Consider the following 20,293-nt stretch of genomic DNA (forward strand, 5'->3'; position numbering starts at 1 on the left):
TATATATATTTTTGGGATACAATGTAATGGATGCTTCAATGCACACACACAAACACACACACACACACTATTGTGATAAATGAAAAATGTGGATTAGATGACCTCTCTGTTTCCATTCATCTCCAAGGCCTTCTATGTCTGTGTTGTCTCTTTTCCTACCCATTGTTCCCATCCTTGATCACTGCCCAGGCTGAACACTTAGGCCCACTGCTTGTTGTACACTTGAGTTACTCTCCCACCAATACAAAGACAAAAAGTAAAAACCAAGTAACTATTTAAAGAAAAATGGGTATCCAAAAATTCATGAAAATTTGAGGCAATCTACTACATGGATCCACTGGAAAAATAAGTATCTTACTTGGAAAGAGTAAAGCCAATTGTGTTCAGCATAAAGCCCATCAAAACATTTTGAAAATACAAGACACTATTTCTTGGATCTTGGTGATACATCAAATATGAAAGACAACAGGAAAAATGAAGGCTTAATTTCAAAAGACTTAACATCTATAAGCTAGGATAAAGTAAAAAGCTGACTATGAAGTAAGACAACAACACTGAAAGTTAGTGGTCTTCAAAGCAATTAGGAAAACAATATACGTTTTGTTTTATTCTGTATTGAGATGGAGTCTTGCTCTGTCACCCAGGATGGAGTGCAGTGGCACAATCTCGGTTCACTACCAGCTCTACATCTCGGGTTCAAGTGATTCTCCTCCCCCAGCCTCCCACGTAGCTGGGACTACAGGCACCTGCCACCACGACTGGCTAATTTTTTGTATTTTTAGTAGAGACAAGGTTTCACCATGTTGACCAGGATGGTCTCGAACTCCTGACCTCAAGTGATCCACGGGCCTCAGCCTCCCAGAGTGCTGGGATTACAGGCAGGAGCCACTACACCCAGCCGAAAACAATATATGTTTTAAAGGGTGACTGAGAAAAAAACCTTACTTTTCAATAAAGATACTGAAAGAAAAGTTAGGTCCTATGAGGTTACCTGGATCTGTGCCCTATTTCCAGCTGTAATATTAGATATCGTCCAACATGCTTCCTTTTTGATAGATTCCTTTGGGCTACTCAGCAAATGCAATAAACTCTGCAGAGCTGAGCAATTCAGAATTACCTAAAAGAAAAAGTTTGAAAATTTTACTTATTGTATTGTTCTAAATATAAATGTTTAACTTAAAGAACAGATTTTATGAAAGACATAACATCTCCCCTTGAAATTTTATAAATAAGTAACTTTATACAGGTAAAAAAAAAGTATTCACTGTTAATAAGAATTAGTTTCTAAGATTATCAATCCAGTTTCATTGTACACATTCACAACGGCTAAATTGTACTTAGTAACTGCAATAGCATTACTCATTCACCTTCCCATTCCAACAGCGTAAGTCTTTTGAATGGATAAATAAATATATCAAGTGGCCAGAAAAGTCAGGAGTCTCAGATTTGTAGGTCCTCTGATAACACACTACTTGGTAGTCAATGAACGAATACGTACTTAATGAGGTATATCAGGTGCTTCATAGGATACAAAGATAAAAAAGATATGACCTCAGCTATCAGTTTATAAAGGTGAAGGAGGTTAACACAAATACACATGGAGAAGGAGACTTACTCTACTAGAAACAAAAATTTAAAAAGTGTGATTAAGATAGTATATGGCAGGTTTAAGAATTAATCACTAAGGCCGGGCGCGGTGGCTCAAGCCTGTAATCCCAGCACTTTGGGAGGCCGAGACGGGTGGATCACGAGGTCAGAAGATCGAGACCATCCTGGCGAACACGGTGAAACCCCGTCTCTACTAAAAAATACAAAAAACTAGCCGGGCGAGATGGCGGGCGCCTGTAGTCCCAGTTACTTGGGAGGCTGAGGCCGGAGAATGGCGTAAACCCGGGAGGCGGAGCTTGCAGTGAGCTGAGATCCGGCCACTGCACTCCAGCCCGGGCGACAGAGCGAGACTCCGTCTCAAAAAAAAATAAAAATAAAAAAAAAAGAATTAATCACTAAACAAAGAGAATAGAGATCTATTCTAAAAACAAATGCAGCTATGTATAAAGTTTATAATAAAAATTAACCCTTTCTCCCAATGACTGGTGGCTTTGACAGAACTGGAATAAAAAGCTAAATAGATTAAAAACAATTTTTTCAAAATCAGTTCTTAACACTGATATGGTTTGGATCTGTGTCCCCACCCAAATCACATGTCAAATTGTAATCCCCAAGGTTGGAGTGGGGCCTAGTGGGAGGTGACTGGACCATGGGGTGGATCCTCCAAGAATGGTTAGCCATGGTTGTGTTCTAGTATGGAGCACCTTTCCCTACTCCTTGCTCCTGCTCAGGTCACGTAAGACATGCCTGCTTTCTCTTCACCTTCCGCCATGACTTTAGGTTTCCTGAGACCTCCCCAGAAGCAGAAGCTACTATACATGTTATGTATGGCCTGCAGAAACATGAGCCAATTAAACCTCTTTTCTTTATAAACTACCCAGTCTTAGGTATTTCTTTTTCTTTTTTTTTGAGACAGTTTCACTCTTGCTGGCCAGGCTGGAGTGCAATGGCATAATCTCTGCTCACCACAACCTCTGCCTCCTAGGTTCAAGTAATTGTCCTGCCTCAGCCTCCTAAGTAGCTGGAATTACAGGCACGCACCACCATGCCCAGCTAATTTTGTATTTTCAGTAGAGACGGGGTTTCTCCATGTTGGTAAGGCTGGTCTTGAACTCTCGACCTCATGTGATCCACCTACCTCGGCCTCCCAAAGTGCTGGGATTACAGGCGGGAGCCACCGCACTCGGCCAGGTATTTATAGCAGTGAAATAACAGACTAATAAAAACCCTAAGTTGCCAAAATAAACTTGCAGCTACTTAAGAGTAAATATTTTTAAAAGGAATCATAAAGCAGAATATTAGAAAATAGCTGATTTGGGGATGGTAAAAGACTGAGCATAAAAATAAATTATAGGAGAAAACAAAAATTTCATGAAACAAATGTTTTCTTGTCAAAAATCATAAAAGATTTTAAAAATGTACACCATCCAATGTGAAAAATATTTGCAACAAATGAGAGGGTTGCTATCTTCCTTGTGTAAACTGAAAAGAGAAACTAAAATTTTAATAAAAAATTATCTCATAAGTAATGAAAGAAATGCAAATTAAAATCAAGTCTTTTATGCCTATTAAATAGGCAACAGGATTTCATTAGCAAAAAGGAGGACTGACACTGCACATAAGAAATGAAAAAATGCAGAGACAAGCTATTACAAAGTATCATAAGAACAGACTACTGCCGCTATTTTCATTTTAAGAAACAGTATGGTTCTATCACTAAGGCTGGAGTGTGGTGGCATGATCATAGCTCATTGCAACCTCAAACTCCTGGGCGCAAGCAATCCTCCTACCTCAGTCTCCTGAGTAGAGTAGGTAGGACTACAGTTACATGCCATCATGCTCAGCTAATTAAAAAAAAATGTTTTTAGAGATGGGATCTTGCTATATTGCACAGGCTGGTTTGGAACTCCTGGGCTCAGGCAATTCTCTCACCTCAGCCTCTCAAAATGCTAGGAATACAAGCATGAGCCAGCATACCTGGCCATGATGAGGCTAATTAAGAAAGAGTTCTATGCCCCAAAAATAATAGGCTAGAAAGAAGAATGAGACTAAAATCTTACGGAGAAATTCCTTTGAATCTTTTCAAGGTTCTTTATCTTACAGGCACTAAAGCAGCTTATTGTTTCTAAAAGAAGATAATGTAAATAACATTATTTCAGGAGAGATTCAGTTGTTATTAGGGGGAATAAACTGAGATGAGTAACTGCTTAGGAGAGTAGGAGGATGGGTGGGTACAGCAACAACCTGTGTGTGTGACAAGGACCAAAAGAACGTAATTTGATGGGGATCTAGTAACAATAAGAATCAAGAAGATTCTGGCAACTTGCTATACAAAGTAGAAGGGAAGAAGACACCACATGTGACTGCCAAGTTTCATGTGTAGGTAAATAGAATAGTTATATCATTACTTGAAATAGGAAAAATAAAAACTTGGAACTTGCTTTGTGGAGGAAAGAAGACATACTGCGAGACGTATGTGAGATATGCAAAGCAAGCAGAAATATGTAAGAGACTACTGCAGATATAGGACTGAAACGTGAGACAGATCGGAACTAGACGTATAGATTCAGAACTTCATTCCATTCAATAAATATTCTTTAGGTCCCTATATATTGTGCCAGAAATTATTAGATTTACAGAGGCACAGAAATAAACACTGACATAATCTACCTCTAGAATCTTAAAATCTAGTAATTAGTTACAATACAATGTGATTAGTATTCTGATGGATGAAGAAAAAAGAATAAGTATCTAACTTAAAAGTTTAGGGTCAAACAGGCATTCTCAGAGAAAATAATGATAATACCAAGAATTCAAGAACAAGAAAACATTAGGAGTAGAGAGTATGGATATGTGTGAGGTGGCAGTCAGAGCAAGGGGTAGCAGTGAAGGCATATGTTCCAGGCAGAGGGAATAAACCATGTGTTAAAGCTCAGAGCTGAGAGTGGCCACAGCCAATTTAAGGAACAAATATGGCAAAAGCATACAGCATATGGAGGTGGGTGAGGGACAGAAAGATACTGATAGGGTTCAAAAATTCAGAGGGTATAAAAGACACTATAGTTGTTAAAACTCTCTTTCCCCTTCTTGTATCCCAGCCAACAAGTTCCCCTCAAAGACAACCAATATTTTCAGTTTCCTGTATATCCTTCCAGAGAAATTTTATGCAAATATAGTCAAACATGTATTAGTTTCTTCTACTGTTCTCTTCTGAAGTGTCTGAACTAAGCCCTGCAAAGGATGAATAGAGACAGAAAAACAGGACTTAGTAACTGATGAGGGAGGTGGAGGAAAGAATCAAGCTGATTGGTCCAGGTTTCAGGGGAACTGCTGGTGCCATTCACTGATACAGGGGAACATAAGCAGAAGTTCAGATAGTACAAGGGAAAATGAGTTCCCTTGTGTAGAGAATAAATTTAAAGTAAATACATTACAGTTAGAAGACAACTGAGAGAGCAAATCTAATCTCCTTAATTTTAGAGATTAGAAAAGGCATTAAATGTATTGCTGAAAGTCAGAACTGGTGAAGAAAATGCTAAGGCTGAAACTCAATTCCCAATTCTCAATCCATGCACACAAGGGTGATCACTGACATTATAAAAAAGATCTATGAATGAGGCTGAAGGATTGCCCCGTGAATGATGTTCACAAAAGGAGACAAGAGGAAAAGGAGCCTGCTAGGGAGAAATAAGTGGTCACTGAGGCAGAAGAGCCAAAAGACTTCAACGTCACAACACAGCTGAGATTTCAGGAAGAAATACAGTTAGAACAATGCACTGTGAATGGTGTGTCTTGATATAGAAGTTGAATGGAGAAGATGGGGACATTAGAAAGTAGGAGGGAAGAATCTTCCTCACACAGGGGACTTACCATGTACAAAAGGAGAAAGCTATCAGAGAAGGTGATATTGAGATGACAAAGACAGAGAAAAGATGCTACGAGAGGATTCCAATGCTCATCAGAACTATTTCAAATAGGAGTGAAGAAAAACAAATGTCTGACCAAAAAATAGTCACTATCATAGGAGAACCCCAAATTACTACAGGCAACAGGTCAAGTCGGAGATACTGAAGGTACTGAGAGTAGATGCCTAAACCAACTTTTTTTTTTTTTGAGTCAGTCTCGCTCTGTTGCCCAGGCTGGAGTGCAGTGGCACGATCTCAGCTCACTGCAACCTCTACCTCCCGGGTTCAAGCGATTCTCCTACCTCAGCCTCCCGAGTAGCTGGAACTACAGGCACGCGCAACCATGACCGGCTAATTTTTTGTATTTTTAGTAGAGATAAGGTTTCACCGTGTTGCCCAGGCTGGTGTCGAACTCCTGAGCTCAGGTGATCCGCTCACTTCGGCCTCCCAAAATGCTGGGATTATGGGGGTGAGCGACTGTGCTTGGCCCAACATTTTTAAACATTAGTGAAACACAGTATCAAGTTTCCCTAACAATATGGAGTAAAATATGATAATAGAAACATGATCATGAAGTTCAATGTACTGTTTTTAAAGGAAAAAAGAAACAGTTATCACTTCTTCATACCTGTGTCTGAATATCATCCCCTGTGACAATGTTTCCCACAGCTCGCAAAGCAGGAGAAACCACTTTATAATCATTATGCCTGCAAAAACAAAAAGTAATGTTATAGCCAACAGTTCTATCCTTAGTTTCATTTCTTTAAGATCAAAATTTAAAAACAAAAAATAGTGATAGAATTTTAGAGCAGAAAAGTACCCATGGGGTTAATTAAGGGAACATTTATCATGATGATGGGATGTCTGGTGTTCCCTAGAATAACTGTCTTTCCTCTTATTTTAGTACATTTGGAAAAAACTACCAATCTTTCTGAAGAATCTTTCCCAGCTATTCCATCACCTGGATTTCAAGTTTCCCTCTCTTTCTTTAATATAGGTTTCATTTCCTCTTTACTTGCTCTTGTATGGTTGCTGAGATTAATTGAGAGCAACAGTTAACATGTACGCAACATTTTTAAGTTTTATAAATTGTCTTAATTTTCACAGAGGTAAAAGTGACACATCAACAGCTGAACTAACTTGAAAATGCAAGTCAGGAGTCACACTCCAAATACAAAGGTCTTTCAACTAAACCTACTAAACTGCCTTACTGGTCCAAAAACCACTCCACAAAGCCATATGTATATATTTAAAGACAGATATTAAGTCCTTATTTCTAGCTAAGTAAGTCACTATCTTTTGATTTTCCCTAAGGGTCCTATTTTTCCCTCCACTTAAATGAGACTGATCACTCTCTAAAAACTGTGCCAGTTCCTTCAAATTTAAGATGTGATGATTAAAAAGAAATGGCTGGGTTCCATTCCAAGATGGGCAAATAGGAACAGCTCCAGTCTGCAGCTCCCAGCGTGACTGACGCAGAAGATGGGTGATTTCTGCATCTCCAACTGAGGTACCTGATTCATCTCACTGGGACTGGTTGGACAGTGGGTGCAGCCCACAGAGGGCAAGCCGAAGCACGGCAGGGCATCACCTCATCCGGGAAGCACAATGGGTCATGGGATTTTCCTTTCCTAGCCAAAGGAAGCTGTGACAGACTGTACATGGAAAATCAGTACACATCCGCCCAAATACTGTGCTTTTCCCAATCTTAGCAACTGGCAGACAAGGAGACTGCTCTCCCATGTCTGGTTCAGCAGGTTCCATGCCCACGCAGCCTTGCTCACTGCTAGCGCAGCAGTCGGAGATCGACCTGGGAGGCTGCAGCCTGGTGGGGGTACAGGCGTCTGCCACTGCTGAGGCTTGAGTAGGTAAACAAAGCAGCCAGAAAGCTCCAAATGGGTGGAGCCCACTGCACCACAGCAAGGCCTACTATCTCTCTAGACTCCACCTCTGGGCGCAGGGCATAGGCTGAACAAAAGGCAGCAGACAACTTCTGCAGACTTAAACGTCCCTGTCTGACAGTTCTGAAGAGAGCAGTGGTACTCCCAGCATGGTATTTGAGCTCTGAGAATGGACAGACTGCCCCATGTGGCCTATCGGGGGAACCAGCCCCCAGTATTTCAATGTAGGTTCTATTTTCCCTAAGAGTCGGCCGGTCTAAGAAATAGAAAGTACAAAAGACAGAAATTTTACAGATGGGTGTCTGGGCCTGACATCACATGTTGGCAGGTTCCGTGATGCCCCCAAGCGGCAAAACAAGCAAGTTTTTATTAGCGATTTTCAAAGGGGAGGGAGTGTACAAATAGGGTGTGGGTCACAGAGATCACATGCTTCAAAAGGCAATAAAATATCACAGGGAAAATGGGGGCAGAGCAAGATCGCAAGGCCAAGGCGAAATCAGAATTGCGGATGAAGTTTCACGTCCCACTGTGCACACATTGTCATTGAGAAACATCTTAACAGGAAACAGGGTTCGAGACAGACAACTGGTCTGACTAGAATTTGTCAGGCTGGAATTTCCTAACCCTAGCAAGCCTGAGACCAGGGTGTATTTTATCCCTTATCTTCAACTGCATAATACAGACAATCCCAGAGCGACCATTTTAGAGGCCTCCCCCTGGGACTGCATTTTTTTCCCAGGGCTGTTCATTGCTGAGAAAAAGAATTCAGCGATATTTCTCCTATTCACTTTCGCAAGAAGAGAAATATGGCTCTGTTCTGCCCGGCCCCATAGGCAGTCAGACCTTATGCTTATCTCCCTTGTTGCCTGAAAATCGCTGTTATCCTGTTCTTTTAGGATGCCCAGATTTCATACTGTTCAAACACACATTTCACAAACAATTTGTATAGATAATGCAATCATCACAGGGTTCTGAGGCGACATACATACTCAGCTTACGAAGATGACGGGATTAAGAGATTAAAAACAGGCATAGGAAATTATAAGAGTATTAAATGGGGAAGTGATAAATGTCCATGAAATCTTCACAATTTATGTTCAGAGACTACAGTAAAGACAAGCATAAGAAATTATAAAAGTATTAATTTGGGGAACTAATAAATGTCCATGAAATCTTCACAATTTATGTCCTTTGGCCGTGGCTTCAGCTGGTCCCTCCGTTCAGGTCCCTGATTTCCTGCAACAGTAGCCTAACTGGGAGACACCACTCAGTAGGAACTGAGAGACACTTCATACAGGCGAGTGCCCCTCTGGGATGAAGCTTTCAGAGGAAATAACAGGCAGCAATATTTGCTGTTCTGCAATATTTGCTGTTCTGTGGCCTCTGCTGGTGATACCCACGAAAACAGGGTCTGGAGTGGACCTCCAGCAAACTCCAACAGACCTGCAGCTGAGGGACCTGACTGTTAGAAGGAAAACTAATAAACAGAAAGGAATAGCATCAACATCAACAAAAAGGACATCCGCACCAAGACCTCACCTGTAGGTCACCAACATCAAAGACCAAAGGTAGATATAACCACAAAGATGGGGAGAAACTAGAGCAGAAAAGCTGAAAATTCTAAAAAGTAGAGCGCCTCTTCTACAAAGGATCGCAGCTTCTTGCCAGCAACGGAACAAAGCTGGACGGAGAATAACTTTGATGAGTTGACAGAAGTAGGCTTCAGACAGTCGGTAATAACAAACTTCTCCGAGCTAAAGAAGCATGTTCTAACCCATCGCAAGGAAGCTAAAACCCCTGAACAAAGGTTAGATGAATGGCTAACTAGAATACACAGTGTATAGAAGACCTTAAATGACCTGATGGAGCTGAAAACCATGACACAAGAACTTCGTGATGAATGCACAAGCTTCAGTAGCCAATTCAATCAAGTGGAAGAAAGGATATCAGTGACTGAAGATCAAATTAATGAAATAAAGTGTGAAGACAAGATTAGAGAAAAAAGAGTAAAAAGAAATGAACAAAGCCTCCAAGAAAAATGGGACTATGTGAAAAGACCAAATCTATGTTTGACTGGTGAACCTGAAAGTGATGGGAAGAATGGAAACAAGCTGGAAAACACTCTGCAGGATATTATTCAGGAGAACTTCCCCAACCTAGCAAGGCAGGCCAACATTCAAATTCAGGAAATACAGAGAACACCACTAAGATACTCTTCAAGAAGAGCAACCCCAAGACACATAATTGTCAGATTCACCAAGGTTGAAATGAAGGAAAAAATGTTAAGGGCAGCCAGAGAGAAAGGTCAGGTTACCCACAAAGGGAAGCCCATCAGACTAACAGCAGATCTCTTGGCCAGAAGAGAGTGGGGGCCAATATTAAACATTCTTAAAGAAAAGAATTTTCAACCCAGAATTTCATATCCAGCCAAACTAAGCTTCATAAGTGAAGGAGAAATAAAATCCTTTACAGACAAGCAAATGCTGAGAGTCTGTCACCACCAGACCTGCCTTACAAGAGTTCCTGAAGGACACATTAAACATGGAAAGAAACAACCGGTATCAGCCACTGCAAAAACATGCCAAATTGTAAAGACCATCAATGCTAGGAAGAAATTGCATCAATTAACGGGCAAAATAACCAGCTAACATCATAATGATAGGATGAAATTCACACATAACGATATTAACCTTAACTGTAAATAGGTTAAATCCCCCAATGAAAAGACACAGACTGGCAAATTGGATAAAAAGTCAAGACCCATCAGTGTGCTGTATTCAGGAGACCCATCTCACGTGCAGAGACACACATAGGCTCAAAATAAAGGGATGGAGGAAGATCTACCAAGCAAACGGAAAACAAAAAAAGGCAGGGGTTGCAATCCTAGTCTCTGATAAAACAGACTTTAAACCAACAAAGATCAAAAGAGACAGAGCCATTACATAATGGTAAAGGGATTAATTCAACAAGAAAAGCTAACTATCCTAAATATATATGCACCCAATACAGGAGCACCCAGATTCATAAAGTCTGTAAAGACCTATAAAGAGACTTAGACTCCCACACAATAATAATGGGAGACTTTAACACCCCAATGTCAATATTAGACACATCAACGAGACAGAAGGTTAACAAGGATATCCAGGACTTGAACTCCGCTTTGCACCAAGTGGACCTAATAGACATCTACAGAACTCTCCACCCCAAATCAACAAAATATACACTCTTCTCAGCACCACACTGCACTTATTCTAAAACTGACCACATAATTGGAAGTAAAACACCGCTCAGCAAATGTAAAAGAACAGAAATCACAACAAACTCTCTCTCAGACCAGAGTGCAATCAAATTAGAACTCAGGATTAAGAAACTCACTCAAAACTGCACAACTATATGGAAACGTAACAACCTGCTCCTGAATGACTACTGGGTAAATAACGAAATGAAGGCAGAAATAAAGATGTTCTTTGAAACCAGTGAGAACAAAGACACAATGTACCAGAATCTCTGGGACACATTTAAAGTAGTGTGTAAAGGGAAATTTATAGCACTAAATGCCCACAAGAGAAAGCAGGAAAGATCTAAAAGCAACACCCAATATCACCATTAAAAGAACTAGAGAAGCAGGAGCAAACAAATTCAAAAGCTAGCAGAAGGCAAGAAGTAACTAAGATCAGAAAAGAACTGAAAGAGATAAGAGATACAAAAAACCCTTCAAAAAAAAATCAATGAATCCAGGAGCTGGTTTTTTGAAAAGATCAATAAAATTGACAGACTGCTAACAAGACTAATAAAGAAGAGAAAAGAATCAAATAGACACAATAAAAAAAGGATAAAGGTGATACCACCACCGATCCCACAGAAATACAAACTACCATCAGAGAATACTATAAACACCTCCACGCCAATAAACTAGAAAATCTAAAAGAAATGGATAAATTCCTAGACATATACACTTCCCAAGACTAAACCAAGAAGTTGAATCCCTGAATAGACCAATAACAGGCTCTGAAATTGAGGCAGTAATTAATAGCCTACCAACCAAAAAAAGCCCAGGATCAGATGGATTCACAGCCAAGTTCTATCAGGTACACAGAGGAGCTGGTACCACTCCTTCTGAAACTATTCCAATCAACAGAAAAAGAGGGAATCCTCCCTAACTCATTTTATGAGGCATCATCCTGATACCAAAGCCTGGCAGAGACACAACAAAAAAAGAGAATTTTAGACCAATATCCCTGATGAACACTGATGCGAAAATCCTCAATACAATACTGGCAAACCGAATCCAGCAGCACATCAAAAAGCTTATCCACCACGATCAAGTGGGCTTCATCCCTGGTATGCAAGGCTGGTTCAACATACACAAATCAATAAACGTAATCCAGCATATAAACAGAACCAAAGACAAAAACCGCATGATTATCTCAATAGATGCAGAAAAGGCCTTTGACAAAATTCAACAGCCCTTCGTGCTAAAAACTCTCAATAAACTAGGTATTGATGAAACATATCTCAAAATAATAAGAGCTATTTATGACAAACCCATAGCCAATATCATACTGAATGGGCAAAAACTGGAAGCATTCCCTTTGAAAACTGGAACAAGACAACGATGCCCTCTCTCACCACTCCTATTCAACATAGTGTTGAAAGTTCTGGCCAGGGCAATCAGGCAAGAGAAAGAAATAAAGAGTATTCAATTAGGAAAAGGGGAAGTCAAATTGTCCCTAGTTGCAGATGACATGATTGTATATTTAGAAAACCCCATCGTCTCAGCCCAAAATCTCCTTAAGCTGATAAGCAACTTCAGCAAAGTCTCAGGATACAAAATCAATGGGCAAAAATCACAAGTATTCCTATGACAAAGGGCTAATATCCAGAATCTACAAAGAAATTAAATTAATTTACAAGAAAAAACAACCCCTCAAAAAGTGGGCAAAGGATATAAAGAGACACTTCTCATAAAAGACTTTTATGCAGCCAACAGACACATGAAAAAATGCTCATGATCACTGGTCATCAGAAAAATGCAAATCAAAACCACAATGAGATACTATCTCACGTCAGTTAGAATGGCAATCATTAAAAAGTCAGGAAACAAGAGATGCTGGAGAGGATGTGAAGAAATAGGAACACTTTTACACTGTTGGTGAGTGTAAATTAGTTCAACCATTGTGGAAGACAGTGTGGCGATTCCTCAAGGATCTAGAACAAGAAATACTATTTGACCCAGTGATCCCATTACTGGGTATATACCCAAAGGATTATAAATCATGCTACAACAAAGACACATGCATGTTTATTGCAGCACTATTCACAATAGCAAAGACTTGGAACCAACCCAAATGTCCATCAATGATAGACTGGATTGAGAAAATGTGGCACATATACACCATGCAGTACTATGCAGCCATAAAAAAGGATGAGTTCATATCCTTTGCAGGGACATGGATGAAGCTGGAAACCATCATTCTGACTAAACTATCACAAGGACAGAAAACCAAACACTGAATGTTCTCACTCATAGGCGGGAACTGAATGATGAGAACACCTGGACACAGGGTGGGGAACATCACACACCAGGGCCTGTGGTGGAGTGGGGAGCAGGCAGAGGCATAGCATTAAGAGAAATACCTAACGTAAATGACAAGTTAATGGGTGCAGCAAATCAACATGGTACGTATGTATACCTATGTAACAAACCTGCATGTTGTGCACATTTACCCTAGAACTTAAAGTATTTTTTACAAAGTCAAAAAAAAAAAATGGCTAAAATATATAGTAGTCTAGTGACTGAAGAATACAAAGGATTACTTCCCAGATTTTGAATGACGTACTTCAGACTCCTGCAGCATCATACTGCCATTAATTCACATTAGCACGACATTACTGATCTGCATCCGGTCTGTAGCCTGCTATAATCCCAGAGTTTTGTATTTTGTATTAATACATTATAACTATCTAATCTATTCCAAATGTCATGTTCGAGACAATGTCTCCTTGCATCTACTTTCTACTTTGAATTTCCCATGGCTTGTAACTGTACCATTTCTCCATTATGTTATCATTTTCATTTTTTTCTTCTGCAGTATCTAAAAATTTGATTATTACGGTATCATATTATTTGTCACGAGTAAATTTTCCACTTCGTTATCAAAAGCATCACAGACATGATAAAGCAAAATAAGATTCAATTTCTGATATTTGTCTAAAATAAGCTCTAAATGAGACAGACAGATAAGGAATGACTATTTTAGTGGCAGTATGCCTTCTGATGTCCAGTGGTTGATCTCAGGTCATCCAGTACGAGCCTGCAACTACACATATCGGAGTTTTCCCAATGTTTCTGCCAAAGGTCTGCTAACAGCAGAGGAGTAAGAGGTTCTCTATAAACCTCAATAAAACAAGACAAACGGATCTGACATCAACATAAACAAGTAACAAAAACAGTAGCCCAAAGCACAATAAATCAATTATCATGTATAATCAATTAATATTTAAGTATTAGCAGCTAGAAAACTAGTACCAAGGGAAAAAAAGTGGACACACTTTCTAAAAGATATCTTACATCAGCAGTTCCACAAGTCTCCTACATACTCCCGCATCGATGACTGCTTGAATTTTATCATTGGGTCCATCTGATAGATATGAGAGGGCCCAGCAGGCATCAGCCAGTACATCAGTGTCACTGACAAACAGCAACCAGGAAAGCACATTCAGACATGGAGAAACCTGTAAAAGGAAAATGATGATTATGAAATTTAATAGCCTAAAGCCAGAAGTGAGGTGAGATACTCAAGAAAGCAACCAGGCATATACTTGGTGACTTCTAGGGTGATTTGCTCTTCTAAAGATGAAGCAGCAAGTACCTAAGTGGCATTTCCATCTTTGGCAATGTTGTCAGTGATCTTGCACTAATCTGTAGTCAAAGCCCAAGGAAAATAATTTCAGAGAGCAAAGTTTTATATACATCAATTCTTGGAGTGAGATTCCCTGTCAAAACACATTCTTTGTGGACTAAATAGGTAAAGGAACTTTCACAAATGCGAAAGCTATAAAATTCTGTATTTCAGATACTTTGTTATAGACCAAAAATGCTAAGGTTTTAAGATGAATTCAGTGAAATATGATTCCAAATTAAAAACAACTACAAAAAAACCCGTTTAATATCCAGAATCTGCAAGAAATTCAAATCTAACAAAAAAAATCCCATCAAGAAATTCAAATCTAACAAAAACAATCCCATCAAAAAGTGGGCTAAGGACACAAACAGCCAATTCTCAAAAGAAGATATACAAACAGCCAATAAACATATTTAAAAATGCAGCCAGGCACGGTGGCTCATGCCTGTAATCCCAGCACTCTGGGAGGCTGAGGTGGGTGGATCACCTGAGGTCAGGAGTTCAAGACCAACCTGGCCAAGATGGTGAAACCCCGTCTCTACTAAAAATACAAAAATTAGCTGGATGTGGTGGTGCGCCTGTAATCCCAGCTATTCGGGAAGCTGAGGCAGGAGAATCACTTGAACCCAGGAGGTGGAGGTTGCAGTGTGCCGAGACCGTACCAGTGCACTATAAGCCTGGGCAATAAGAGCAAAACTGTCTCAAAAAACCAAAAAACAAACAAACAAGAAAAATAGACGTTGGCATGAATGTGGTGAAAAGGGAACACTTTTACACTGTTGCTGGAAGTGTAAACCAGTAAAACCACTATGGAAAACAGTGTGGAGATTCCTTAAAGAACTAAAAGTATATCTACCATTTGATGCCCAATCCTATTCCTGGGTATCTACCCAGAGGAAAAGAAGTCATTATACGAAAAAGATACTTGTACACACAGGTTTAGAGCAGCACAATTCACAATTGCAAATGCACAGAACCAGCCCAAATGCCCATCAATCAACAAGTAGATAAAGAAAATGTGATATATATACCATAGACTACTATTCAGCCATAAAAAGGAACGAAACAATGGCATTTGCAGCAACCTGGATCGAACTGGAGACCATTATTCTAAGTAAAGTAACTCAGGACTGGAAAACCAAACATCAGATGTTCTCATTCATTAAGTGGGAGCTAAGCTATGAGGACACAAAAGCTTAAGAATGATTCAATGGACTTTGGGGACTCGGGGAGAAAGGATTGGAGGTGGGTGAGAAATGAAAGACTACACACTGGATACAGTATATACTGCTTGGGTGATGGGTGCACCAAAATATCAGAAATCACCACTCAGCAAGTAACTCATGTACCTAAACACCACCTGTTCCCCAAAAACCTGTTGAAAAAAAAAAAAGAATCTCATGGACTCCCAGAGAACTCACAGATCACACTTTGAGAACCACTGTTTTAAGAGAACTGAAAGGATAGTCTCTTAATACAGTATACTAATTGTATGCAGCCTAATTTCAATAAGCTTTACAAATTCTTCCTTCATGCTATGCTTTATTTGCAGTCCCTTCGTAAATGTGCACCTTCAAGTTATGCTTTAAATTTGCTTTTTAAATAATAAAGAGAACCAACAAAAACAACACTGTTTGTCTGAAAACAGATAAAATTCTAACATTTTAAATTTTAACAAAAATTATCTTTCTGTTCACCTTACTATTGGTTGCTATATTCTTTTAATTGTATTTTTTCTGCCAATGTCCCAAAAGCATAGTCCTTACCTTTGCAAATTCTGGAGGTGGACTTTTCCCTCTACAGAGATTAGACAAAGCCCATACTGCATTCCGGGTCATGGTCAGGCGGTTTTGCTTTGAAAATAACCTACAAGCACGATGGTACAATGGTAAACTATACGACAGACAGTGATTATCTGATGACATAAATACTAAATAATACTTTTGATAAAGAGATGTCTTCAGACAGCTTTTCTCCAAAACATTAAAACTTCATTAATTCTGATGCAAGTAATTCAGAATTTTGGCATGGAAAAAGATAGGGTGCTGGAGGAAATGATCTATACAAGAAAATATCTGGAATAAAAAATAACACTAGAAAATCCAAAATGATTTCCAAAGATGTAATGCTTTCTGAGGAATCTCTTACATTTTTATTCTCAAAAAGGAAGAAGGAAGAAGAAACTTACTGCAAAAGAGGGGGAAGGATATTGCAGTCTAAGACATAGTCCCTGCACATGGTACTATCTCCAGCAATGTTGCCAAGAGCCCAGACTGCCTGTGAAAGAATCATTCATTAATAAAGGCTACATAGTTTAATTCCCTCATAATTCTTTCAGATGCCAGTATACCACAATAACACGTTCATCGGCGAGTCAAATGAAATAGTTGTAGGATCGGGGGAGGAAGATAAGTAATATCCAAGAGTATACAATAAACAGAGGTTTTCAGTTTATTAAAGGAAAGAACTAATTCTTTTTTGTCTGTTTTTGTTTTTTGAGGCAGAGTCTCACTCTGTCACCCCGTCTGGAGTGCAACACAGTGAAACCCCATCTCTACTAAAAATACAAAATTAGTCAGGTGTGGTGGTAGGCGCCTGTAATCCCAGCTACTCGAGAGGCTGAGGCATGAGAATTGCTTGAACCTGAGAGACAGAGTTGCAGTGAGCCGAGATTGAGCCAATGCACTCCAGCCTGGGTGACAGAGATTGTAAGACAGAAAGAAAGACAGACAGAAAGACAGACAGAAAGAAAGAAAGAGAGAGAGAGAGAAAGAGAGAGAAAGAAAGAAAAGCAAAGTAAAGCAAGAAAGCAAGAAAAAGAGAAAGAGAAAGAGAATTTTCTTGCTTACATAAGAAAACAGTGAACAAAAAGAAGTTTGTTTTCTGTACCCTTCTGCACAAAAGTAGCAAAGACTAGCCACTTTCTTTTTTTTGAGATAGGTCTCGCTCTGTTACCGAGGCTGGAGTATGGTGGTGTGATCTCGGCTCACTGCAGCCTCCACCTCCTGGAGCTCAAGTGAACCCTCCCACTCAGCCTATCAAACAGCTGGGACAACAGGCGTGTGCCACCATGGCCACCTACTTTATTTTCTGTAGAGATGGGGTTTCACCATGGTGCCCTGGCTGGTCTCGAGCTCCTGGGCTCAAGCAATCTGCCCACCTCAGCCTCCCAAGTGCTGGAATTACAGGCATGAGCCACAGCAACTGGTCTACTTTCAACACTTGAAATAACTGCTTACATGGTCTAAAAAAGTACATATACATGGCTTAAAGAATGTCAGGTTTGGAAGGGGAAGATTATTTTGTGTCTAAGAGAAATTCCGCCTACAGTCACTAAGACATTTTCTATTTGATTAAGACTAAATTTCTAGAACACTCCTTTGTGACAATCCATAGATTACCAAAGCCAACTGGCAAAACTCAGCCCCTTATTATGACTGAAGGGAAATACTGTTTCTTTTTTTTTTTTTTTGAGACGGAGTCTTGCTCTCGTTGCCTAAACTGCAGTGCAATGACGTGATCTCGGCTCACTGCAACCTCCGCCTCTCGGGTTCAAGTAATTCTCCTGCCTCAGCCTCCCAAGTAGCTGGGATTACAGACACACACCACCACGCCCAGCTAATTTTTGTATTTTTAGTAGAGACAGGATTTCACCATGTTGACTAGGCTGGTCTCGAACTCCTTGTGATCCACCCACCTCGGCCTCCCAAAATGTTGGGATTACAGGCATGAGCGACATGCCCAGCCGAAAAATTTCTTTCACCTGCTTCTTTTTGTTTCATTTTTACCTGTTCCTGGACATCTTCAAACTCTGAGCTGAGCAACTCTATGAAGATAGGCACAGCTCCTGCCTGAATCACAATCCGGGTCTGAAGAGAATTTCCTGAAGCAATATTTGTCAGTACCCAAGCTGATTCAAACTATAAAGATAAAAATAATTTTCATTATCATTTTAGAATGTAAAAGCTTATTTACTTATAACAGTAACATTTTCTGTATATGAAAAAAAGATTCTGAGATCATTATTTGCACGTAACCTATCAGTTGAGTACTTTATTAATTTTAAAAGAACATCCAGAAGAGACACCTCAACCTAGAAGAATATTCAGGGTGTCTAAAATTTCAGTTCAAGAAAGAGTAAACATGACACCATAAAAAGAATGAGGGAGTGTTACATATGCTGATATGGGATGATCTCCCAAGATATACATGAAAACAAAATGCAAACAGTGTACATTAATATGGCATTATACCATATTTTCTAAAAGCGTTAAAAAGGAATACATGCATTAATTTACTTATTGCACAGATTATCTCTAGAAGGAGTTATAGGAAACTAAATACTTGTTGCCTGCATGGAAAGGTCATGGTAACTAGGGAACAAGGATGAAAAAGACATTTTTCACTGGAAAGCTTTATGTGCCTTTTAACCTGTACCATGTATGTTATCTAATTAAAAAAAAAAAAAGATTTACAAACTTCTGTAGAATGGGCAAAGTAAAATGGGGACAGAATGTTAGTGTGAAACATAAAATATAGGCACAGTGAAAAAGGCAAAAGGTATCAAATGTTAGGTAGGTGAAAGGAGTTAACAGCACATAATGAAAAGAAATGACAACTTCAAAGCATAAGAGCTTCCAATAAATAAGAGGGCTCCAAACCAAAATACAGAGACAGGACTTTTTGGGCATTCTTAATAGGGAGGGAAAAATGAAGGTAAACTGACTAAAGGTTGATATATAGCATTATAGCACTGATAAACAGAAGATGTAAAGGAAATTATGGCCAACAAAAAATAGAGCATACTACACTAAAATATATCTCTAACACTAACTTGACTCTTTAGCCTAATATTGAGAAATCCAATAATGTACTCTATTTAGTTAAGAATTCTTAATTACATTTCAGATTGTTTCTTCCTCCATTCTCTCTTCTATTTAATAAAGCACATACACAGAAAAAAAGAAAAATTCCATGGTATGTCCTTTAAATCAGAGACAATAACAAGTCATCATCAAATGACCCGTGATTCTTCTAAGCTTCCAGATTAACTAAAAGGTAGCTGTCAGGTAGAAAACTAAATTCATTAATCTTTGGGAATAGAGGAAGACAGAGGAAATGGGCAATCTGATCAAATCACATTCAAAGCTATGCTAATGATACAAAATTCATAGCAGAAGACACATAACCAATGGATGTTCCAAAGAAAACTATAAAAGTGACACACATGAGGTAAGGGGGTTTAGCAGCAGCAGGGAGGCCCAGAGTAGGAGCACTTCAGTTAAGAAGCCCGTATCTGGTCCCTTTTTGTTATAACAAAAATACTGGAGACTTGCACATTAAACCCCAGGTACCATGAAATAAAAATTCTTCCCATATTTATCCCTGTGATTAAATTACTAATGAAAACAACACTCCGACCCTTTCAGTACGTCTGAATTAAAACTTGACATTTGTACCGTACTTTATACTTTCTTTTTCTGAGACGGAGTCTCGCTCTTGTTGCCCAGGCTCGAGTGCAATGGCACATTCTCAGCTCACTGCAACCTCCGCCTCCCAAGTAGCTGGGATTACAGGCATGTAACATCACGCCCGGCTAATTTTTGTATTTTTAGTAGAGACGAGGTTTCATCATGTAGGTCAGGCTGGTCTTGAACTCCTGACCTCAAGTCATCCTCCCATCTGGGCCTCCCAAAGTGCTGGGATTACAGGTGTGATCCCGGCCACTTTATATTTTCAAAGTACTATTCACATACTCGCAGAGGATCCCTACAATAACCCAGAGATGTAAGGTATCTGGCTTTTCTTGTGTACAAATGAGGAAACTATCCAAAAAAATCCAACAATTTGACTAATGATTCGAGTAATGTTACACAGTCCAAGACAAGGACTGTTACAGCCTCCTAATCTAATACATTATGAAGCCCAGTCATAGTTTCCTGAAACATAATGCTAACCCAGAAATATTTCAATT

At 39.4% G+C, this 20,293-nt stretch overlaps 1 protein-coding gene across 1 annotated transcript in view; it reads right to left on the minus strand.

Moving 5' to 3' along the window:
• KPNA1 (karyopherin subunit alpha 1) overlaps nucleotides 1-20,293 on the minus strand; it is a 99,502-nt gene that overhangs the window by 13,734 nt on the left and 65,475 nt on the right. Inside the window, exons 6-11 of the mRNA XM_025375083.1 lie at nucleotides 18,108-18,239; nucleotides 16,508-16,596; nucleotides 16,086-16,185; nucleotides 13,986-14,149; nucleotides 6,142-6,220; nucleotides 992-1,117 (exon numbers count right to left, since the gene is read on the minus strand). Coding sequence (XP_025230868.1) covers nucleotides 992-1,117; nucleotides 6,142-6,220; nucleotides 13,986-14,149; nucleotides 16,086-16,185; nucleotides 16,508-16,596; nucleotides 18,108-18,239 — 690 coding nt within the window. The remainder of the gene's footprint in view (nucleotides 1-991; nucleotides 1,118-6,141; nucleotides 6,221-13,985; nucleotides 14,150-16,085; nucleotides 16,186-16,507; nucleotides 16,597-18,107; nucleotides 18,240-20,293) is intronic.

The sequence above is a fragment of the Theropithecus gelada genome, chromosome 2, assembly GCF_003255815.1.
Source record: "Theropithecus gelada isolate Dixy chromosome 2, Tgel_1.0, whole genome shotgun sequence".
Taxonomy (NCBI): Eukaryota; Metazoa; Chordata; class Mammalia; order Primates; family Cercopithecidae; genus Theropithecus; species Theropithecus gelada.